Source organism: Camelus bactrianus, chromosome 3, assembly GCF_048773025.1.
Source record: "Camelus bactrianus isolate YW-2024 breed Bactrian camel chromosome 3, ASM4877302v1, whole genome shotgun sequence".
NCBI lineage: Eukaryota > Metazoa > Chordata > Mammalia > Artiodactyla > Camelidae > Camelus > Camelus bactrianus.
In genome coordinates, this window is record NC_133541.1 from 28,911,487 (window position 1) to 28,938,057 (window position 26,571).

The 26,571-nt window shown below is 31.6% G+C and overlaps 1 protein-coding gene across 2 annotated transcripts in view; it reads right to left on the reverse strand.

Annotated features, from left to right (window-relative positions):
• Positions 1-26,571, reverse strand: part of RICTOR (RPTOR independent companion of MTOR complex 2) — a 102,183-nt gene that overhangs the window by 49,332 nt on the left and 26,280 nt on the right. For both annotated transcript variants that reach the window (XM_074357295.1, XM_074357286.1), the window contains exons 3-8: positions 21,796-21,893; positions 12,265-12,329; positions 11,284-11,415; positions 8,176-8,239; positions 3,251-3,377; positions 114-283 (exon numbers count right to left, since the gene is read on the reverse strand). In XM_074357295.1, the coding sequence (XP_074213396.1) occupies positions 114-283; positions 3,251-3,377; positions 8,176-8,239; positions 11,284-11,415; positions 12,265-12,329; positions 21,796-21,893 (656 nt within the window). The remainder of the gene's footprint in view (positions 1-113; positions 284-3,250; positions 3,378-8,175; positions 8,240-11,283; positions 11,416-12,264; positions 12,330-21,795; positions 21,894-26,571) is intronic.

Consider the following 26,571-nt stretch of genomic DNA (forward strand, 5'->3'; position numbering starts at 1 on the left):
ATTTAGGTTTAATAATTAATGCTGTGCTGCATCTACTAACTTTAAAATTTCAAAGTAAGAGTATGTTTTTAAAGTCATATTTTAAAACTAGAAAAGAACAGTAGAGTTCCTACCTCTAACTCTACATCGGCTCGTACATACTGTCGGGTCTTTGGATGATTAAGGAGGTGCAAAATTGTAGTAATGAGGGCCTCATTTATTCGACTTAATTGGCAATCGATCACATTTTTCAAGATGGTGTTTAGTCCACCTCGAAGGGCCACCACCTCTGGATTCTGAAGTGCTAAAATAAAAAAGAAAAACTTAATATATTAAATAGGGGATTATTTAATAAAAACTAATCAGAAATCTTGGATTTTATTTTAAAACGTAATTTCCTTTCTGACTTGAAAACTTTCTACTCAATGACATTTAAAAGGGCATGTGGATAAAATGTGTCTAATAAGAATCACTGAATATACTTCCCAAAACCCTGTTTTTTTTTAAAAAAAAAAGTCTCTAAATTGTTTGTTTCATATCTTTTGTCCATGTTTTACTGAAGAGTTCTTCTTTCCTATCAATTTTAAGGAGTTTTTTATATAGTGGAAATATTATCCCCTTTATCTGTTTCAAATCTTTTACCTAATTTATAATTTAACTTCAGATTTTAAGCTCAGAAACTCCTCCCTTACTTCAAAGACCAGGTATTTTCTTTGTATGCATGCACATGCATATGTGTGTTTTAAATGAGTTCAGGATTAACATTTCAGTTTTCAATCTGTCAGAAAATTGAGTTTGGCTTAATACTGATATACTCAATTTTTGTTTCAAATATCTAATCAATTATCCCAGCATGCTTTCCAAACTAATTTTTATACTTCTGATATACTAAAGTTTCCTACATATCAAAATACGCAACTCTTGATTCTCCTTCATTTTTTCCCTCTCAATAACCTAGCATAATAGTTTTTTAAGATGTGAGAAAAAAAAAATCTTTCCCTTCCCGTCCACTTATTCTTTTGCAAAAAAATGTTTTCATAGCTGGATTTCTCCTGCTTATTCTAGCTGACTTTTAGATTTAGCTTTCTTCCTCTTTTTTTTTTCTACACTAAGGTAAAATTACATACAGTAAAATGCACATATCTGAATGTACAGCTCAGTCAAGTCCTGAACAATGTTTACACCCTGGTAACATACCTTAATCAAGGTACAGAATTTTCAAAATCCTAGAAAGTTCTTTCACAACACTTTTCTATCATTCTCTCCTCCATGACAAAGGCAACCAATATTCTCATTTCTACCCATACAGATTAGCTATGCCTTCTTGAAAACTCAGTTAAACAAACTGAAAAGTACCTCTCCAATCCACACACATGTCATCCACATTTCTTACTAAGTTTATTTGTTGTATACAGCTTTCTTTTCTACTTTGGAAACAGTACTTTTTTCCATTATATTTACTGACTATTGCTGAAACAAAATAAATCTATGAAATCTGTATTTTCACATTTCCACTGTATTGAACTGCTTAAGTTGTTTTTCAGTTGATTTCACAGTTTTCTAGATATAGCATCTACAAAGTATGTCTTTTTTCCAACATGTAAATTTCATCTATTATTTTGTCTTGCTAACCTGCTAAAAGTTTTAATAAGAGTTTTTAAAAGGATGTAGTGTATGTTAAGATCTACCATTAAGAGTAATAGTGTTGATTTGAGATATTCTAGAATGTTCATAAAGTAGCATTCTATTTTATTTTACATATGTGTATAGATACGTGTGTATATGTATAGCAATGTGTATAAGTATATAAAATGCTACTGTCATTTAAAAACTTGGTAAGTTGCCATATTTTTAAGGCTTTCAGTTAGATTACATGATGTAAGAATTATCTGTCCCTTAAAACAATTTATTTAAGACAAACTACTTGAGTGAGTCTTCTTTGCAGGTAGTTAATTTATTAAGTACTTGTATGGTTTTTGATCCATCATGTTTCCTACTTGTGAGTCAACTGCAAATAAAAATTTTCTCCAAAAATCCATTCATTTCAATAAGATTTTCAAATGTATAAAAACACTACCTTATAATTTAAAAAACACCTATTATATTCTCATTTCTATATCATCCTTATTTCTCTGACTTTTGCATTTTTCAAACAAGTATATGTGTATCATTTTTTCCTTCAAATTAATACAAATTAGATTAAATAATCTATCTTGTTCTCTAGTTAGGACTCAAAATCATTGTTGCCTTCCTCCTGTTTACCCTAAAATTGATTTTTTTTCTTCTTTTTCTATTTTTTGGGTTCACTCATTCTCATTAATTTTTGCTTAATTATAAAAGCATCTGATAATGAGACGTTAACTCTGAATATACAGCTTTCCAGGCATCCCATATACTGACATGTAGTCAAATTTTTATTATCTTCAAAATTTCTTTAATTAAAATTCTGAGTTTGTCTCTAAATAAAGAGGTATTGTGGACAGTATTTTTAAATTCTCAATGATAAGGCTTGGCTCTTTTGTTTCTTTGATGTAAGTTTCTGTTGTTTATTTATTATATCAAGAGCAAATGTAACCTATAGATAACATTTCTACTTTTGGTGGGAAAAAATATTGCCGTTTAAAATTTTCTTTGGTTGTCAGGTTGAAATTTTTAAATTTTTGATTAGCCATGAATTTCTTTGAGAATTACTTTGTTTCCTCACTGATCTATATATAAATAAACTATCATGCTTATGACATTAATTTTTTCTTTGTTCCAGGACTGCATATTTTCTTACCTCCTTACAACAAAATTTATAGCTGCTGAAATGTTTTCTTTTGATACTTCAAAACTCCTTTTCTTTACCATGATCAGCTAAATATTCATCCATTTCCCCCCCATATTTTCCCCATTTAACTCTTTACTCCTTTTGCATTTAGAATTCTTTTTTTTAATGTTAAGGTGAATTGTTTTTAACTCACATCAAGATATAGTGTGGATGACTAATGTCTAAGAGCCAGACTTTAAGAGATTTTATTCTAATTACTGGAATCTGGACAATTCTTATATATTAAATTTCATGATGAGTAAAACTTTAAAATTTATTGAACTTTAATGTCATTTTGAAATTATTTGTTTAAATAGCAAGTTCCCTATTTCCCTATCAGAAATGTCCTACTTTTTCATATCTTTTTATAAATAACTAAAGAATTCATGTATTAAAAACATTAAAAATGTTATATATTTTTTCTAAAATATTACATTTTTACTTCTTAAAGAAAATTCTGACCTAGTTCACAGATAATGGCAATGCATGCTCGAACCATTCTGTCTCTTTCTTGGAGTCCATCATTTCCAACTGCTATTAATGAGTTGGCCACAGAGCTAGGAAACAAGGAGGCATTCACAGTAATCATCTGTAACAGGGAGGAATCAGAAAAAGAAGTTACTTATTTCATAATACATTTTTAAAACCTATTTTGCTTAGATTAAGGTGTTCAAGATCATAGAATTTTAATAAGATCCAGGTCTCAATTTTAATCTTTTGCTTCATATGAACATGTCAAAGGACTAATATAACTAATAACAGATGCAATAAATGTTAATAATCATAACCATGGAAAAAAAGTTGGCTTTTCCCCCTGAACAGTCCAGACTATAAACTAGTTGACCAATAAGATGTAATGTTTCTGAGATTATAATCTCCTCTAGAAAAGAAACTCTACTTTAAACAACTTTTCGGTGCTCAAGGTCTATCAGTGGTGACAACAACTGTCAACATACTACTGTACTATTACATTTCTGACTCTGTCCCCTTATACAAACACCAAGTCCTACCAATTTACCTCATTAACCCTATTCTCTCCACCATCGAACTGACCTGGGCCCTCATTCCTTCTTACTTTGATTGCTGCAATTGATGCCTAATAATCTCCCTATCTCTAATCATCACCTGTTGCTATACTGAAAGACAAAGTTAATAATCCATCAGCTATTTTTAATATTTCAAAAATTCTGATGAAACATGTCCTTGGTGATAAAACTTTCGATGAATCTCACTTTAAAGTTCAACTGGCAATAACATATTTGGAATATGGAAAATAGATAACATGTATCTTCTGTTTGAAAAACAGGAAAAAAATTCTGTGGTTAACAACTGTTTAATAAAGTATTTGGTAGATAAAGTACTTCAAAATAACAAATCTTTGGAATGGGAGTATAAAATGTTTTCTTCTGTTTGGGTGGTGATAAATATTGAAGATAATTAACCTGTCCTGAATATTACTGTTTATAATCGTGTTGAAGAATAAGTCTTGTACTATGACGCAATTAGAGGATGTGATACTAAATTAAAATGGCCACTTAAGTCCTACAGAAGTTCAAAGGAAGTATCTGTATTGGCTAGAGTACTTGCAAATGGTTTGTCATTTAAGCAGCATTATGTGATATTACAAAATTCAACTGAAATTACAGAATACTGTTCCACAACCAAAAAATAGATATTCAATAACTACAGAATCTACAAAAGCTTTCACATTTGTTTCTAAATCAGAATTTTCCATTAAACTGTTGGAGAAGAAAGGAGGAGAGGAAAGGGAAAAGAGGTATAAGAAACTGATCTTCCTGGGTGAGAAAATTCTAAATTCTTATGATATTAATTTATATTTTAATACTTATTGATCTATTTATTATGTTTATGAGGAGCTTATAAGAAAAACTCCCCAAATAGTAAGATGTATATAACGCATTCTAAAAAGAGCTGGCTAGAAGCCAGATCAATTGGCTTTCAGGACCAAATCTGTCATCAATAAATCATTATCCTGGCCAAATCAATCCTCTCTCTGCCTTAGTTTCCTCATTTGTAAATTAAGATGTATATGACCAAGTCATTTCTAGAATTTCAAGTATAAAATTCTACTCTAGTATCTCAAGTGTAGTGCTATGAAAAGGATAGCTATAATTTAAAGTTTTTATAAATGAAATCATTCTTATTTTTTCAGGAAATAAATGCAAAGAAACTCTTAAACTCTGGGTAAATCATAGGAGGCTTTTCTCATAAATCAATGAGTAATCAATGAGGGAAAAGTGGTAGAATTTAGTCTCTACTGAAATAAAAGTTTAATCATTCTTTTGACATGATAAAACAAATTAAAGATACGAGTAGGTAATAAATTTGTAGAACTGCTATAAAGCAATTAGAGAAACACTAAAATCTACAAAGGGAATATTTGAAATCTGAGCTGAGACTGCAAGATGGATATAATGTAGAAAGAGGTGAAAATGAAATAAAAAGAGTAAGACAGAAGTAATGATCATAGTAGTGGTGGGGAGTAGAGGGTAGCCTGTCTATACGTACAATGGCACAAGGTCATAACTGGTTGACCCAGAAGTGGGCTCTGAGTGCCAAGATAAGCAGGTTATGCTTAATATCAAAAGGATTCATGGGCCAGTGTAGGTTTGGAATGTTGGAGAACTAGGTTTTTCACTCTGGCTTTGCCAATATCTTGCTTTGTATCGAGGACAAGAGATTCCCTTAAATGAATCCCTTTCAACTGTTTAAAAAAAAAAATCTGTGCTATATTAATCTCTTATTACATGAATAAAGAAATGATATATAAAGAAAATAATGGCTTAAATCAGGTAGGCAGTAAGAAGATTTTAAATTGGATAAAGAGTAGCAACAGCTAACTAGTGGGAAAATTATATAGAAAATGAGACAAAAATCAGGAAGGGCTGCGGAATGGAGAGAGAGATGAGGGTAAAAGAAATCAGAGACACTGAAAAAGAAACAACCAAATAAAGAAAAAATCTTCTAAATGAATGAAACAGGTGAAAGAGAAGGAAAAGCAACATGTGTATTCCTTATTCATAAAGCAAGTTAACCTAAAGCAACATAGTTTCTGCTTTTCCTTTAAAATATAAAAGATTAATACTTTCAAAGAAAATGTGAAAACTGTTTTGAATGCATACAAAAAACCCACAGTGACCTAGTAATTATAATATTAACATTAATTTCTACTAGCTCAGTTGCCAAGTTGTTGCTGGAAAAAAAGAAATATGTGCTTGGGTTGTTAAAAGTACTAATGAAATTAGTTCCTCTAGCCGATAGAGGCCACTGTTCACTCAGCAAGCATGCTCTCCTTTTAACTCCAATTGCTTTTAGCTAAACCAAGGAGGAACCATGGGACACAGCTCTTCCTTTGAGCTGAGCTCTTACCACTAGATAAAAGCAATTTTCCTGTTCTTGGATCCACAAATGGTATCTGCCTTAAATTACTCTGTTCTCCAGAAGATAACAAAATAAAATTTTATTTTTGTTATAAAATTATTAAATTGTTTTTAAGGGTCTGTTTACTTTTACTGGGCTATTTTATAAACTAAATTGTAACTTGTACAAAACATTGTACAAAATTAAAATAAAATATTTAGTGAATAATTCAAAGAAGCTGAATTAAATTCAAACCATCTGAAGTTGTTTTTTCTTCTAAATGATTTTCTAAGGCAGCAACTCTCAAACTGTGGTCCAGGAAATTGAGGATATTTTCAGAGATTCTGCAAAGTTAAAACTATTTTCATAGTAACACAAATACATTACATTTTTTTTACTCTCATTCTCTCACAAGTATATATGGAAGTTTTCCAGAGGCTCTATTGCATGTGATTCACAACAGACTGAATGCAGAAGCAAATATTACAATCTAGCTATCTTCTATCAGGACAAATACTCTAGAGATTTGTAAAAATCTAAAATGCCACTCTACTCACTAATTTTCTTTTTGGAAAATATAGTTTGATTTATGTTTACTTGTAGTGAACTTGTCATTTTAATAATTAATGTATTTTTTAATTTCTCACTTTAAATTCCTAGTATGATAAGTATTGATGTATATATTAACTTCAATAATCAAAGAGTTACTTTAGGTTCTTCAGAAATAAATTTCGTTTTCTTATCTTGAATTCTTGAAATCATGGCAGCCAAGAGGTTGTATGAATAAGTAAAAACCATAAACCTAACTTCTGAATTTAAATATAAGGCATTAAATCACAGTGCCAACATAACAATTTACCTATAGCAAAAAATTTTTAATCTATTTCCAATATCACTCTTACTAGAATTGCAAACTTCTTTTAAGATAACTCATCCATTTATTTCTTAACTATGCTCACCTATGGGTACTATTACTAACCATAAGCTAGACAAATGGAAGGAAAAAGAAGAGGGTATCTACTTAAGGCACAAACTCAACATTCCACAACCCTGGAGCATGCGCTGGATTCAAAGGTGGAGAAAGATGAGAAGAGCTAAAAAAGTTAATTGTTAAATAATTTTAGGGGTCTGGGGGGAGCGTATAGTTCAGTGGTAGAGTGCATGCCTAGCATGCACAAGGTCCTGGGTTCAATCCCCAGTACCTCCATTAAAGATAAATAAAATAAAAACCTAATTACCTCCCCCTCAAAAAAATACTTAAAAAAATTAAAATAATAATAATAATTTTAGGGGTCTTCGCATTAAAACAAATATACACTGCACGAGTCTTATAAATTTTCAGGATGAAACATGATAAAATTCTTACACAAGCTGTATCTTAACCAGGTTAACTCTCAGTTCCCTCTAGTCCTCTGCCATTATGGCATCACATTACATTAATTAACAACAAAAAATTCTTTGAAGGCCTCTCATTAGAAGCAATATGGATTATTTCTTAACATCCTCTTTTGCAGAGTTTAGATTTTGACTTTTTACCCGATATAATAGTCTGGATTGTTTATTCCAACTGCCTACTGATTGTATCCAAATTCATCTTCAAAACAAACAGCTTGTAACTTTTGACACCTATTGCATAGTATTAACTCCAAGCATACAATTAAGAAAAAATCAGGGTAAGGAGCAAGTAATCTTTTTTCTCCAATAACATATCAATGTAGAATTTCATTTACATGTCCACTAAAGGAAGAAATACTTTTACAATGAACATTTTTATAAAAAATACTGTCCTCCCTATACACAATCACACAGAATAATTACACAAAACATTTGTTTACCTTGAAGTTGAATAGACTTAGAACTTATATATAATTTTAACAAAATAAAAATGTTTAAAGAGAATCCAACCTTTAAATAGAAAGATTTCACAAAGCAGTCTAAATCTAAAAATCTAAAATACTGAACATGAAAATCATAAATGTACCTTTACTCTCAGACATAGAGCCTACCTTTCTGACTAATCGAAGTGCTTGTGTCCTCTCTACCTCGTTGCTCTGCTGTATGTCAATGCACCTAAATAATACACAAAATATTTAATTACTGATAAAAATCTTAATAAACAATTTTTGTATAATATCACTAGAGCAGACCCATCTTCATAATATCAATACAGTATTTTTAAATTTTAATACATATAATTTTTTCAGTACCAGTAGGTATTTATTTACTTAATGTGTATCTCTTTAATGATAAATACTTGTTATAATAAAACATTTCAAAACTATTTCATTCAAAACCCCAGGAAAGAAGAATACAGTAAATAATTTATAGAATTACATACATTTATACAGAAATAATAAACATAGAGCAAAGTAATATTTTTTCAAAAATCCACTGAAAAAATACTCACCTATGATAAAGTTCACATATATTTTTATAATAATTGTGAAGGGAAATAATTCAAGTCTATGTTTTAGTTTAATTGTGATTTTAACCAGAACTTAAATTTTATATATTATGACTAAGTTCTAAGTCTTATATTGGCTATAATAATTCTACTTTACCAAAACATAAACTAAAATCTAAATGTACTTCAAAAACTAATGCTAAATATTACTTCACTGACATTTCTCTATAAAATTTATTATTCAATTTCTAAAGAGTTTGGTTTATATAGCAGAATATTTTATTTTTACTTATGATTAGACAGTTCACTATTCTAATCAATAGTTCATATATAGATAGACAAATAATTTGCTCTTCAAAAAGCATTTCTGCTATCTGAATATAATTAATCTAAAGCAACTTTATTAAGAAGTAAATAGACACAGATCTGGCCACAAACAGAGAGGTATGGATCAGACCAAGTCTCTTGCCAAAAATAACTATAAAGATTATACAAAGTACTTTATAGAGTAGCTGTTAAAAAGCCAATGGATAAAATCCCCGGAAAGAGAAGCACAAGCTCCACATCCACCCAGATTCTGTCCCTGGGGACACCCAGGCTTTGTCCCAGTTTTAGGGGAATAGAGTCCTTGAAGAAAGCAAAAGTCCTACTGGACTGGAGAGACAGACTGAACTTTAGGGAAGCCAAAGTGTCTCTGACTTAAGGAAAAAAAAGCTCAGAGAAAAGAAAACAGGAAAGTAAGCAAGAATCTGCATACAATCCCCTTTCCAAGGCACTTGCCAGTTTCTAAGTTGTGCAAATGCAAGGTTAAAGTTCAAGAAACCAAGCAGAAGGCTACTGCTGAGAAGCTAAGGAACTGAGCAGAAACTTCAGCAGGTACATAATATTCTAAGAAAGATGTCAGGGCTCAAGGTTGGTCATGATGAAGAGATTCTGCTAAACCTCTTCACTTGAGATTCCCAACAGCCATTTCCTGGAGCAAATGCAAAGGTAAAACCAAATTTTAACAGAATCAGCGTGATAAGCCAACATTCCAGAATACAACTTAAGTCCTTTAAGAAAAAAATAACATGATCCAGAGCCAAAAACTTTGAATACGCAATGTTCACATCCAATCACATAATAGTATGAGGTATGCCTTAAAACAAAGTGTGAGGTAACCAAAAATCAAGGTAAAAAATGACAACAGAAAGAGAACACAAGCAATTTACATATTAAAGTTGTCATAAGAGGGCTATAAGTAACTCTTATGTTATTTGTGGGGGAGTGTGTATAGCTCAAGTGGTAGAGCACATGCTTAGCATACATGAGGTCCTGGGTTCAATCCCCAGTACCTCCTCTAAGAATAAACAAATACTAAAATACCTAATTACCTCCCCTCACTCCCCCAAAATAAATAAAATACACTTTAAAAAAAATGAATACATAAAATAAAACGTACACAATACAGAATCCAGAATAGCCAAGAGAGACTTGAAGAAGAAAAACTGGAGGGCTCACATTAATACATATTAACACTTATTGTCAAGCTGCAGTAATTTAAAACAGTGAGAAAATGGGACAAGAAATAGACAAATAGACCCAAAAAAGAGAACTGAGAACACCACAGTAGAACCCTACTTATCAGTTACCCGATTTACAACAAAACTGAAACAATTTAGGTATGAAAGGAAAATCTTTTCAATAAATGTTAATGTTTATTGGATATCTATAAAGACAAAAATGACTCGTGACATGACACCTACTTTAATATGTAAGGAATAAAACCTTTAGAAGAAAACATAGGATAATATCTTCTATAGACACCAAAAGCATTAACTATAAAAGACTGCTAAATTGGGTTTTATCAATTGAGACTGACTTGGAGAAAATATTCTCAATATGTAAACTTGAAAGGAATCATATCCAGAAGACATCACGAACTCCTACACAGCAGGATAGACAATCTAATTTACGAATGAGCAGAAGACAAAGATATCCAAATAGTCAACAAGCAGTGAAAGGGGAAAATTAAAACTATTATGAAACTCACAATGAAACTACAGCTAGAAAAGGGTATAATTAAAAACTGTGAACAGCAAATGCCGATGAGGATGTGGAGAGACTGGAATTCTCAAACACTGCTGGTGGGAGTGTAAATCAGTATAATCACTCTGGAAAACTGGCAATAACTACTTAAGTTAATTATACATAAACTTTATCACCCAGTAATTCCACTCCTACATATATACCTAGGAAAAATGAGTGCATATGTCCAACAAACTTGTACAAGAATGTTCAGGGCAGCTTCACTTAAAACAGGCAAACGCTAAAAACAACCCAGAAAAAAAATCATCAATAGAATGGATTAAATAAATTGTACTCTACTCATAACATGAAATACTACACAGAAATTTTTTTTAAAAAATCAACATGGATAAATCTCACAGATAACTGAGGAAAGCAAAGAGTAACAATGTATACTTCCAATATATGATACTCAAGAACAGGAAAAACTAGTCTACAATCAGAAAAGTCAGTGTAATGTTTACTACTGGTTGGAGACAAGGGAACTTTATCGGGAAGCTGAGAACGTTCTGTAGCTTACTTGGGATAATCGAGTATTTGGTTGTATCTATCTGTAAAAATCTGTATACTTTATGGTAGGTATGCTAAAACTTAATAAACAATTTAAAAAACATTGAAAAACAGAGAGCTCTAGGAAAATTACCTAGCTATTAAATAGTCCACTTTCAATTTTAGCACCTTCTGCAGAATACTGGAGTCTTGGATGAGATATCGAAGAGCTCGTAGCCCCGCTGCTCGCACTTCTTTTGCTTCATTCAATAAAGCTAACCGCAAACTGTATGAAAACAAACAAAAAGTCTGGCTGCATGAGTTTCAAATACAGATAGTTATGGTACCAAATCTTTCCTCAGTTGAAATAAGCTACGCTACTTGTCATTTTACATATATAAAAATCATTCACTGTAAGCCACAGAACTTCACTAATGTCAGTATTTTTTAATCTGTACCTCCTTGGTACAGTCTTACCAATCAAGAAAATGTTACTGAGTTTTGATCTACCTTCTGTAGTTGATTTTATATAAACAATGGGAAATTAAATGTCTTTTTCAAGCTGTAACACATATGCCTCTATAATCTATTCCTCCTCTGTCTACCTATACTTGTTTCACTCCTCTGAAAGAATTACTGAATTAAACCAATAAATAAAAATACTTTATAATGACAGTAGACAGAGACCGTTTATTTCTATTTTAATTCCTAAGCACACCAAAAAAGATGGCTGTGAAACTGTAACATTATGCCTCTACTGATGGGCTTGAGAAAATCAAGTCTGCCATAAGCACACTTTGTCCTAGGTGAGATCCAGAGATAACTATACAGGTTCTTCTTGTCCCTGAAAATATTACGAGAACTTTAATTCTGTGATTTAACTTAGAACTTTAAATTACAAAGTCCAGGTACTTTTCAACTTTAGTTTTGGTTCTTTATATTTGATAATTACAAAATATCAGTAAGAACAAGATAATAGTTAAAAATATTGGGGATCCCGAATTTTTCTAATGTTCAAACTGTTTTTATAAAATCAAATATGAGGTGTTACGCTATCCTATTTTTAGTTTAAAATTACTAAAATTGAAATTACTAAAATCCAGGAGATGAGGGAAGGAACTAAAACTATACTTACCAAATTATTATATCCTCATAGTTAAAACCCAGTTTTTCTTCACTGTGGCCAATATCACAAAGAAGCTGTCAGAAAAAGAAAATTAGCATGCATACATGTGTTATATATTTTTGTCTATTTATATACATTACATTTTTAGACTGTAAAATAAGGTATCTCTAATAAATTTTTGAAAACTACCTGATTCTATTGTCCAAATATGCAGATTTATTTCTACCATCTTTAGTTTTTTTATTTGCTCTGACGTTTTAGGTTTATTGCCTTTGTTTGAATTAATTATTTTTTTTATTATTTATTTTCCTCCACACAACACTTTAACTGTTTTAAAACCTATTCTTTTAGTGGTTACCATAGAGATTACAACAAGCACTGCTGACTTATTATTCTGATAGAAATTATTATACCATGTCCTCAACAATGCGACTCTTTCAACACTTTAATTTCATTTCAACACCTTAACTCCTCCTACCTTTCACTTTGTTGTTCTTTTCTACCTATCTTTCGAGCTCTGTAAGACATTATTTTTATTTTAGTTAATATTTAGTCAATATCAATTTATATTTACTCACAAATTCACCATTTCCATTACTCTTCACTCCAGTGGTAAATGTATGATATTCTCCCTTCTGCCTAAAGAATTCTCAGTTTGTTGTTGTTGATTTGTTTGTTTTATAGGTGTCTTCATTTGTTTAATTTATAGCCAAGGTTGCTGGAAATAGATTCCTTTGGTTTTTGTTTGTCTGGAAATGATTTTTTTCCCACATATGTTTTTAGAGGATATTTTGCTGGATTTATAGATTTATACACATTGAAAAATGTCATTTAAATAAAACTTATTATCAAATTGGCAAGAAACTGTTTTTTAACATGATTATACTAGATAAGAAAATACACTGCTGATAGAACTATAAACTAAACACATATTCTAAAATAAATTGGGAAAAATGCACCAAAATCAGGGTCTTCTTTTGGTGATTTGTATTAATAATTTAAAATGTAAAGTAGGTTCAAGCACAAGATCCTTATAACATTACCTACAATAACAAGGAACTGGAAACAAAATGCTGATAAAGGAAGAACCTAATGCAGCCATTAATATTATATAATACTGAAAGACAAGGGAAAACCTGCAAAAGTACTGGTAAATTAGGGAGAATATTCTAAAAAAATGTACATTTCTAAAAAAGATATACATTTTAAGTACTTTTCAAAAATCTATACATCAACATTTATATTTATTTATTTTTATTGAAGTGTAGTTAATTTATTACTAAGTCTATACATCAGCATTTTAGCATCAAAAAATGAAAGTGCAATCATAGGTGATTTATTTTGCTTTCTGTATTTTATAACTGTTTACAATGAATAGCTACTTACATAATCTGGGAAGAGTCATTACATATACAGTATGCATGAATAGTAACAGAAGTAGCATTTATTGACTATTAATCTTGTCAACCCTAGAAAGTAAGTAATATTTTGGTAAATGAAGACAACTGAGGCTAGAAACCGTAATACGACTTCCAAAGGCCACAAAGCTAATAAGCAGTAAAGCCAGAAGTCAAACCAAACCAGTCTGAGTCCAGAGCCCAGTGAAATGTTACTACGCTTTGGTATTAAAATTATTTACATGGCAGGGAAGGACTTTGGATTTAAAAAAAAAAAAAAGAATAACTGACCATTACCATCTTATTTCATTTCTCTAGACTCAAAAGTGGTATGAATCAAGAGTCTAGAGAACCACACACACTCTGGTTATAAACACATAAAATGGGTAAGTGAATTTAACTGTTCTTTTTTCCAGAACAGCTAACTGAAAACACACATACAAATACTGCCCATTTCAAAGGATTAAAACACACAAAAAGATACTCATCACTACTAAAAATAATTTAGTATTCATTTGAGATTCGTGAGATATTTCAGATTACTAGCATTGTCACTGTATGGCTCTATATATCAATAAAAAAGAAAAGGAAAAGAACTCCTTATCATGGTGTTTACTTAGACCTTGGACATATTCTAATTCATAATTAATAGAAAAATGAAGCTTAGAATTTATTATCAATATATAAAATATATGCTTTTAAAACAGGAAAAATGTTACTTTCTTAAAACAATGATTTATACAGATCAACTCAATTTCTAAGGCAGTGCTTCCATTCTTCGGCTACAGCAGTAACGGATGTTAATAAAGTGAAATGCTTTGAAACCCAGAAATAAAGTATACAAAATCTTATCCTATCAAGAGTTCGCTTCTACCCGAAGTATGTACTTGGTTCTCTCTTTCTGTATTTTCTTTGTCACACTTGTCATATATCCTTGCAGAAAAATACAGACTCAGAGAAACATAATTTCCAAATTACCCACCTTCTCAGACCACAAAACATATGACTTCACCATTTAACATTTTCTAGAATTAGCAGTTTTGATGAATAGGTAAAAAAAAAATATTCAGTTATTATTACGAAACCCAAAAAGCACACAATTTGTGAAGTATTTAGAAAGTTGTTTCATTTTCTGCTATTGTTTCATTTTCTGCTACCTAACATAAATGTATTTTAATTGCAAGAAATATTTCTGAGAAAAATGTACATTCAGTTGGGAACTGGAAAATCACAACTAACAACTAAAAAATAATTTACAATGAAACAGCATATTTGTCATAATCAGTTGCTATTTTGCAGGAATAGTAATAGACATTAGGGTTATGCTTTCAATAGTGATTAAACTGCTTTCATGTTGTTTCCAGAATTACAGAAGAAGGCCTCTTTAATCAGTCTTAAATGAAAATATCCCTTTTGAATTAGAATTATCCCAAGCAGAGACTAAATCTTCTATAGAAAATTTTCTATATATCAGGAATAAGAAATTAAAGAATACACTGATAAGATCCTGAATTTTCAATTATCAAAGAAATATCACACTTCCAGTTTTCATACCAGGAATTCATATATTAAGTTTCAAAATATTAGGAATAAGAATTAATTATTTTAATATAAAATCCTTGTAGTGACTGACTCACTACCTTATTAATAATCTCCTGATTTAAATAAACAAACCCTACAAATCAAACCCTTTAAACTCCTAACTCTAGGAAAGAGGCAAGAAGAAATAGCAAGAACACTGACTTGGTAAATTTAAACAATGGGAATCTCATTCCGCCTCAACTACTGACTGAATTACTAATTAACCTTCAACCATTAGGCAGCAATATCTTCAATTCTACCTTAGACATTACTGGTAACTTCCTATGTCCTGTATAAGTTATTAAACTGTAATAATGCCTGCCCTATCAAATAGGTTTGTTAATTTTAAGAATAAATCACTGTTAACATTTAGAAATCATTAAAGATCTTTCAAAATGTAAGAATCAGCATCCTAACAGTCACTTAAAATGCTAAGTTATTAGATATCACACATTTCTTTGGGGTTCTATGGCTCCCCATCCCTCATGTTTTTATGACTACCAATCACAATACCTATAGCTTAATGTTGACCAAACAGGTCAGAGTTCACATAGAAGTTGTAAGAAAGAGCAACCCTTTCCTTTCACAACTGAAAGCTATAAAGATGATGTATCTTAGTCATATGGAAAGTGTTTGAGAGCAGAGATAACCTAAAAGAAAAGAGCTGAGAAATGGAGGGACAGGATGCAATTAACATTTTTTCCTCAACCCATGGATTGCTCTGTCTCAAATTAAGACCTGACATATGGTCTTCCTCACCATGAGAGCAAATAACTTGGTTTTACCTCAGCTCAGTTGAATTAGGTTTGTTGAATTTGTTACTTATAAACCAACTTAAGCATTCAGTATCATCAAAAGTTCACAATTATTTTATGAGCATAACTATTAAATTTAAATTTTTAATATGAACAAAACAAACACTATTACATAATGCCTTACTTTTAAATGGGGTAAAGGTTTTGATACCATGTCACTGGTATGTTTTGCTTATTAAAATCCATGTCCAACATGAGTCAATCAATGTATTTGTTATAATTAATCCATAGAACTTTCTCATAAATACTAAAATATTCAAAAGGGGCTATCAACAACATCCTACTCTGACAAAGTTAAAATAGAAGTCTAACACATCTCTAGTTAATAAAAATGTCTGAGATACTTATTAAATGTAATAACTTAAAAAAAAATAATGATCAGTTAAAACCAGGCAGTTAAATGTTACTCCCATTTTACTTCTACCACCCTAAAGGCTAAATGAACAGTTCTCCTTATTAAGCAACAGATAGAATAACCTAAACTTTAAAAAAATCTTATCACAAGTTAAAATTCCACTGCATAGTCTTTCAGAAGGCAATTTATAAGTAGGCTTTAAAATAAAAAGTATAAATGCTGTTGGCTAAATAATCACTCCTAAAATTCTATTCTGCACAAAAACTACAGAAGAATGTTACTAATGCATTATTTAAAACAGTAAAATGTAAGAAAAACTTGTATTTTTTTAATGGTGGAATGATTAAATAAATTATGATATATGTATTATGCATATATGTATGTCTGTATGTATATTTGGATCATTATACATGACATACATATGGATGGTATGTAGCACATATGCAGCTATAAAAAAGCAGGTCTACATTTATAGAAAAGAAAAGGACTCTGATATACAGAAGTGGAAAAGCAAACTACAAATCAATAAATTTCATGATCTCATTAAAAAACCTTTGTGTATACATATATAATAATAAATGGTAAATAAGCTGAGTATTATATTAAACATTTCTTTTTGTTTAGCTTATTTACTTCTCACAACTCACTGACATACACACACACTTAAACTATACCAGAGAAGGATAAACTCCTTCTACTGGTTACCTTTTGGGAATGGTATTTTTTTAGAGTGGGGAGGTGGATGGGAAGGATATGTGAAAAAGGACTTTCACTTTTTATGATATATTGTTTTTAATTGCTTATATTTAATTTATATTTATATAGAAATATAAATATATATTTAATAAAGCACTACTTTAGTTTCTATATTTAGCTTATATGATTCTAAATTTTTTTTAAAAACATAACAAAACAAAGATTCCTCTGAAGTTTTTCATATATGAGATTAAATACAGAAAAAGAGAACTTTTAGAATGTGAAAGAACTGAAACATTTTCATCTTTAAAAGCAGGTTTTTAGATTATGAGCATGTTGTCAGTTTTAAAAATAGAATACTAAGATTATGTTCATCAGCAGTCTGTTAAACACATTACTTTATCTAGTGAAATGATGTCAGAAGACAAGCATGGGTGTGTGACATTCACATGGTTACAGGATCACATCACTGGCACCCTCTCTCCATCCCTTAAAAGGAGGTTTAATTCTGGAGATGAAGTCCATCCTTCACAACATTTTAGTCCTAACGTCTACTAAATTAACTTAATCCTAACAGTTAGGCTATACTTAAAAACAAAACAAACACTAGTACAACAAAAACTCATATTTAAACTACAAAATCACCCCAATGTAATACAATACCTTTAATTAAATACTTATGTGCCAGGCTTTGGAGTAGAGAGGGATGTTAAGAGTGAAAAAAAAAATACTACATGTTTCTTATATTTCAGACTCTCAGCTTAATAAGACAGTAACCCACAACAAATAATAATTATGATAATAAAAGAACAGATAAAATTTGGTAGACATATTTATAACCTGTTATGAGAACACAGTGTAGGGTGACCAACTAACTCTTACCTACCTAATTGGCCTCCTGGAATCATAATCTTTTCTTATTTTCTTTCTTTTTTCTTTTGTTAAATGTATTTTTACTGACGTCTAGTCAGTTTACAATGTTGTGTCAATTTTTGGTGTACAGCATAATGCTTCAGTCATACACAAACATACATGTTTCCATATTCTCTTTCACCATGAGTTACTACAAGATATTGAATAGAGTTACCTGTGCTATACACTATGAACTTGCTATTTATCTATTTTATATATATTAATATCTGTAAATCTCGAACTCCTAATTTTCCCTTCCCACCCTCTTATTTTCTTTTCTATAGAGTGATTCTCAGAGATTTCTAAGATTTTCTAAATTTTACTCTGTAACTTAATGACCTTACAGATTTTAAAAGAACACCAGCTCTATAAATATTTATTAACCTAGCTTGCCAATAAATTCAGACACATTATATTTTGATTAAATTCAGTAAGCATTTACTTTGTGCCAGGTACCTGGAGAAATTTTATAATAAAACTTACAGATCTTTACTTACAGCAGTGGCTCTTAACCAGGAATGATTCTGTCTCCCAGGAAATATTTGGCAATGCTTGGAGACACTTTTACTTACTTGTGACAATTGATGGAGGTATGCTAGTGGCTTCTGGTGGGCAGAGGCCAGGGATGCTGCTAAACACCCTACAATGAACAAGACAGCCTCCCAAAACAAATAATTATCTTGCCCAATATGTCAATATTGCTGAGATTGAAAAACCCTGTACAGTAACAGCTTACTAACCTATAATTCAAGTTATTAAGCAGACTCAACTTTTCAGAGTCAACCAAAAAACCTGAAAAGTGGCAAAACAAAAAACAAAAAATAAAAACACACACACACACACAAAAACAAAGGAAACAAAAAAAACAGATCCTTGGTTGCAAAGCATTACCTGTTACGGAGTACATATTATGTGCTAGGTACTATACAGGGACTTTGCCTCTAATAACAGCAAAATCATCTCTGAATAAAGAATCTGCTCAGACTGCCTTGCTGGTTAGGGTCAGACCTGGGCTGTAAAACCCCATTTATTTGATCTCAAACTCATGCTCTTCCTACTATATCACCAGGCAGCCACATCAGATTTTATCAAGTCCCATGTTCACGGACTTTATTAATGGAACAGCCTCTCACATCCTGACCCAAGGTTTAGTTCCTCACATTGTAGAAAAATTCTAGTAAGTTTGGTTATGTGATTTTTAAATCCATAAATAATTTAAAACAGCAAATAAAAGGTCTGCTAAAAGCTGGCACCAGGGCCAGAGAGAAATGTGAAAACTGTAAACAAAGGATATGGCAAAACAAAAACCAAACAAGAATACAAAAAGCTCAAAAGCCTAGGGCCTTCATTACAGAGGCGCATCATTCTATACTCCCAGTGGTACAATGGCCAGAGGGAAGGAGCCAGGGAACAGGGGAGGAAGGAGGAATGAGGGGAGGAGGTAGGGAAGGCTGAAGAGAGAGGAGATGAAGGGGAAAAGGAGGTAAAAGGGGAGAAGGAGAGAGTCAGAGAGAAGGAGAAAGGGGAGAAGAGACTGGGAGAGCACAAATCAAGGGAACAACTTAATGAAACACTATGGGAAAAATTTAAGAAGAAACAAATAGAGGAGGGGAAAGGGAGAGTGGGCAACTGGCCCTAATCCGAGAGAGATGGGATCTAGATAGAAATAAACGGAGAATAGAGAAGGGAAAAAGAAAGGTGTCCAAAAGATTCCCAGAAACAGATGTTTGAATCACTCCTATTCCAAAAAGTCCTATATGTGCCCTGTCCATTACGGTTGGTAGTTACTAGTCACAGGTGGCTATGAGCACTGGAAATATGGCTAATCTGAATTGAGATGTATTAATAACCATAATATATACACTTGATTTCAAAGATTTAGTATAAAAAATATTAAACATCCCATTAAATATTTTATACTAATTACATAAAATGGTAATGATTTGGATATACTGGATACAAAAATACATTACTAAAAATACTCTCACATGTTGCCTTTTACTTTTTTAGTGTGGCTACTAGAAAATTTAAAATTACATTGTGTGGCTCACATTATATTCTACTGGACAGCACTGCTCTAGATTTTTAAGATTATTGCTTTAGGACCCATTCTGGTGCCAAAGTGAAATAACAGAAATCATAGCCATTCTTACATTCATTCCCAGGATTTCAGCTGTCAAGAGATGTGAAGCTATACATCTAGGTGTCTATCTGACTGTGACGAGAACCATCAGTTCAAACAGGACATAAACCTCTATTAATTGTTTTTAACAGTTAAATCCAGGCAAGTGGTAAGACATATTATTATTAGAGTTGAGTGAAGAACAATGATATAAAACTGAGAAATTTAACAGAGGGAGTGAAACCAGGAGACGCAATTTGAAACCCTGGAACATTCTGGGTCTTAAAAACTTGACATTATCTGACTAGTATACTGAAGAAAGGTATTTCAAGATTTTTATTACAACCATAAAAATGAAAACATACATAGGAATATTTTTGAAAACCCCTTCTCAAGCATTTATTCAATGTTTTTGAAAGTTGTTTTAGAAAAAATCACTTTCTCAACCCTCACACAAAATAATTTCCTCATTATATAAAAATAAGTGCCAGAATATTTCAAAGTTTCACTAAGAAAAAATAAATGCATATGTATTTGCTTCCATAATTATGAAAAACACTAATCTATTTTGTATTTATTATACAACACCATATCACAAAAACATTTTGTTACATAGTGACTATATTCTCATCCCTTTATTTCCATGAAATAAAATCAATTACAGTCTTATTACCAGATAGTAAAGAATTAAACATTTTGGAAGGATTAAAACAGTGCTGCTCAAACTTTAATGTACATACAAATTCACCTGAGAATCTTTATTAAAATGTAGATTCTGATTCAGTAGGTCAGGGGTGGAGCCAAAAATAGTACATTTCAAATAAGCCCCAAGGTGATGCCAATGCTGCTGGTCTGTGGATCACACTTTGAGTAGTAAGGGGTTAAAACATACAATTATTCCTACATTTAAAATGTAGAACAATTTATATTTAGTAAACTAAAAAGAGAAAAAATTTTTCCCAAAGGAAGCACTCTGTTTCTATTTACAGCATCACCTCAAATATAGACATTTTCGTGCTTCCAAGAGTTGGCTGTCCAGTATTACCAGGCTCAAAAACATACCAATCCATCTATCAAACTTAGGAATTCTCAGCTGCTAATAGAGATCAAGTTAATATTTATTTGGGACAATGGCCCCTGCTTTTACCTTGGGCTGTAACTGAGATCCAAATAATAGGAACAGAGTATCGGGGAAAGAGAGAGGAAGCTCTAATATATTAGAATATATGTATTTAGAAATCTATATTTATATTTCTCTGGAAATAATAGTTATACCTATGAAATGCAACACACACACATACTTATGTAAAAACACATTTATCATATAAAATCCCATAAAAAAGAACATAAAAAGGCAAAAGAAACACTTATCATGTGAAAAACAGACTGAATTATGGACTTGTCAAGTGTTTTTTTCTTTTAATTTTCTTCTGAACTTACCAAATTTTCTACAACATATATATAATACTTCCATGATTAATACATGGAATACACTTTTAAATTTAAAAACATATGACAAAATCCATGAGAAGCAGCAGAGGAAAGCACTAATATTGAGTGAATACTCAAAAATTTCTTGTTAATGTGGTTAAGAAGCATCTAATAAGTACAATAAGATATGAAGAATTTAAGATGATTAATATAAAGATTCCAGTTACTTACCTTAGTAAAGTTATTCAGATGGCCTAGCTTTCTCATATTTGATACTCCCTGCAATTTGGCCACATTTTGGAGAATCTCCCTTAAGTTATCAGAAGGCTCTAGAATAAAAGACAATAATTTAACATAATTTTAAAAGAGTATTTTTCTAACCAAACACATAAAATGTGTAGTATTAAAGCTTCACAACTTTGGCTCTTGGTTTAAAATCTTACTCTCGCATACAAAATAATTTCCTCAAATTTATCTACTTAGGAGACTTATAAGTCCATATGTATGACTCATTCATTGACCTTCACAGTTCTACTCCACTCATACCTATGGTCTAACTGTGTATCAACATCTGGAATTATTCAACCACTAAATCTTAAATTTCAACCCCAACCCCAAGCACAACTTTCACTTCTGGCCACAATGTAGTAACAGGCACCAAAAATACTGTTCTATTTGAATTAACCAAAAAACTGAACAAAATACATAAAACTATAGTTCTCAAAACACTGGATATTAAGAAGTAAAGAACAATAATCCCTAGAAATGAGAAATAAACAAGTGTGCCCTACAACTGCCTCAGCTGTCTGTCTTCAGAGAGTTTCAAGGCCTTGGTGCTGATAGGAGAAATCCAGGCAAATTGAGTTGAAGAGACAGAGCTAAGACTCCAAGGAGAACAAAAAGTATTAGAGAAGAAAGCACTGCCCAGAGAACACTGGACATCTGTAAAGCGACCCCTTAGGTAGTCAGTATAGCAATGATTGGTGCATGTGTGTGAGGAAATTACCACTCAAAAGAATTAAAGGGAAGAGTACCTTGCATTCACACAGGACAGGGAACCATGCTTGTTCCTAACAGTCATACTGAAAACCTTTATAGTTCATGGGGCACTGGTTAAAGTATTCAGAAGTCTTGGCTCAGTAGTGGGGAACAATCAGATACTGACTAAAATTTCTTTGATCCCACCTAACAAATCTTCAAAGCAAGACTTAAAAGAATTAAACTGTTTCCAAGTAACTAAAATGTGTCTCAGACCAAAGCTCAAGAAGAATCGTAAGAACAGAAAAATAGGAAGTATCTAATGAGGTAAGATTTACAGTCATTAGCATCCAATCAATTAACAGACATGCAAAGAAGCAGGAAAACATGACCTATAGTGAGCAGAAAAATTAATCAACTGAAAATGACCCAGAACTGACACATATATTAGAAACCGCATTAAAGGACACTGAAACAATTTTTATAACTGTAGTCTGTATGTTTAAAAACAGAAACATGAAAAGTGAAAAAGCACTCAAATTTCTGGAGATGAAAACTACAATATCTCAGATAAACCACTAAATGGGAATAACAGTACAATAAGCTTTTATAGAAAGTAAGAATTGTGGATTTGAAGACAAAGCAATAAAAACTATCCAAAATGTAACATAAGGTGGAAAAAAATAAATGAAAAGAGCACTAGTGAACTACGGGACTTCAAGTAGCCAAACACAATTACAGTATGTATAATTGGAGTCCTCGAAAGGGGGAAAAAAATAGGAGACAGAAAAATTATCTGAAGAAATAACAGGTGAAAACTTTCTAAATTTGATGAAAATAAGCCAATAAATCCAAAAAGCTCAACCAACCCCAAGCACAAGAAAAAGGAAGAAAACCAAACCAAGACACATCATAATTAAATTGTTCAAAACCACTGGCAGAGAAAAATATTAAAAGCAACCAGATAAAAAAAGACAAGTTACATACAGAAGAGTAAAGAGAGGGATGACAAATTTCTCCCAGAAAACAAAGCAAATGAGAAGACAGTGGAGCAACACCTTTAAAATACTGAAAGGAAAGGGGGGGGGGGCTTTTAAAATGTAAAAAACATTCTTAGCTCACTTGCTTTACAAAAATAAGCCGAAGACAGAAATGGCCGTGTGGTTGGTGGTTTGCCAACCCCTAGACCAGAGTGTCAATTCCTCAGGTTGCTACAAGCTATTTTTCTATTAATATATTCAGCATCCTATTTGTTTTAAACAAAAGCACAATCTGAAGAAGAAAAAAATAGTATCTCATTTCTGATATTTTAGTTTAAGAGCCATTATGACTTCCTTTGAGATTTTTATCTGTTAACAAAAGACCAAGGAACTATTTGTTTTGAATTAGTGTTTTCCTCAGCAAATGAAACTGGATGCATTCATTCACTGTCTTAGTTAGCTTGTTGCATCTGCTTATCTTCCTCCATTCTGTTATACTCAGTGTTAGCCATGACAACCACAAATTGGTTATTGTCAAACAACCAAGTACACTACATATCCCAGCTATTTCCAATCGCTTTGAAATTCCTGTATACTGAGATCATTCATTTGATTTTACGGCATTTCCCATAAGTTTTGATTATTCTTTTAACTCCAATAAAATTCAATCTAATTTTAAGCGGTTTAGGGTATGTCTTTATAATCAGTGACTCTTTGAGGTTATCTTAAAAGTAGAATGAAAACAGCTCATCACTGGGTGGGATCAGAGCTCATTTAAAAGGTCACAGGGACATGAATAGATCACTTAGTATTTAGTAATATATTTTTGTTATAAATGTTATTGTTTGAAGAGACTGAAGAAGAAAAATCGTAAGTAAGCCAGTGATTTTAAAATGGAAACTGTATTTGAGAACTTAATAAAATTTCATAACAACCTTTAAGGTACTTCAGAACCTAGAGTAGTTTGCAAAGCCAGAGTTAAGGATCTTTAAAGTCAGTGCAAAATTCACCTAATGGAAATATACAACCTAAGCATTTTACATCAATTTACAATTAGGTTGTGAGGCACCAAACAAAAAGTTTCACTAAAGTAAGGACACAGTTATTGCAATATAATGATGTGATAATATTAATACAATGATTAATCTGAAGACATATTCTTCACAAAAGGCTTGAAGACTTCTAATTATTGCTTATCTTCTAGGTACAAACTGCAGATATTTTTGAAAAGCAGGAATTTTAAGACAAAAATAAAATCTCATGTCTCAGTTCATTCAAGAAGTATTAACTGAACACCTATTATGATCACATAGTGGTTTACACACTGGGAATACATCAATGAGCAAGACAGATCCTTCTTTAGTGTACCTTACATTCAAGTGCAAGAAAACTGATAATCAACAACAACAAATGCACACAATATGAAATTTGACAGGTGGTGAGAAGTCAATATGGGGTCAAATATCTGTCCAAGGAGTGATGAATAAAATGAACCGTTAAGTGCACAGGTTATTGTTGTCACTCCAAATCAAAATGAATCAGCCTTTCTCCTTCCTTCTCCTCCTCACCTCTTTCTCTTTTTATATAATTACCAAGAACCCCCAACTGGAATTGAAATATGAATGAATTTTGAAGTTTCTTTGTAATTTATTTCCTGAAAGACAGAACATGCTTCCTCCCAGAAACTATATGTTACTTCCCAGACCAATTTAAAAATAGTATCAGGGCCATTTTAGACAAGAAACACTGTGTAATGCTTGTGTGCTACAATGTTCCTATGGGGAACTCTAACTTGAAATATCAGGGTAAAGGCCAGAGGCCAGAGAGTCTCTTCTGCTATAACCAAGAAAGCAATAGAAAATACATTAAGCAAATAAATGGGGCTATGTTTCAATAAAACAGATCTGGCTCATGAGCTGTAGTTTGCCAGTTTCTTTACTACACAATCAAAACTCATACTACATGAGCAAGCTGAGATCAACGTGGTTTTTTATTGGGGGGAGGGTGGCAAAAGGAATTTAAGGAGAGGTTCACCTCTATTTTTTCCTACTCTCACTTAATGTTTTTCTGATTTAGCTTCTCCAAAACTGTCTATTGTCAATAGTGCTATGTGAGAAATATAAAGCACAAATGATGTAATCTTCTAGGATAGTCTCTGAAGCCTTGAAGTTTAGGAAACCCAGAGCTGCATTAAGGGAAAAAAAGAAAGAAAGAAAAAAAAAAAAAAAAAAAAACTGTGGCTAGCTAGCTATGATGGCCAACTATTCAAATACAAGGAAGCAAAACACAAAGGAACTACTAGAATTAGAGTTGCTCTTTTCCTCTTATTGTGTAACTTGTAAATCCTATGCAAGGTCCCAATGACTCTCTCTGGAAGTAATGAAATAACTATAGTCAATATCTAGTAATTTAATATTATATAAACACATACATGTATACATAGATATACAGACACACACACACAGAGAGAGAAAACCACCAAGAGAAAGCTACAATAAACCTTCTTACCTAAAATAGCTATGAATCTACAGACGTATGTATATATGTACATATACATATATATTCATTCTCCCTTCAGCTTAATTCTCCATGTATGAGCATGTGGGCACACATGCATATGTATATGTGTATGTAAGTAAACATGTATTTATTTTAAAATGTTATCAATATATACTTCTTTGTGACATGCTGCAATAAATCATATTCGTATCTTTACCTGTCAATAAATATATAACATAAAATGGATCTTTAAATAAATTTAGGTTCAAGTACACATAGTAAGTTAATAACCAAAAACTACTGGCATACATTTATTTGGGAGTAATAGAAAGAATGATTTTGGAATCGAAAAAAAAAAGAAGTGGATTTGAATCCAGCTTATTTACCTGCAAACCATGTAGCCTTGGCTAAGTCACTGAATCTCATAGGTATCCATTTTCCAACATCTATAGTGAACATACTAGCTACCTCACCTTGAAGGCATTGAGGTGCAACTTACTTGAGCAGAGTGCTTACCCCATATCAGATACTCAAAAAACAGTAGCAACTA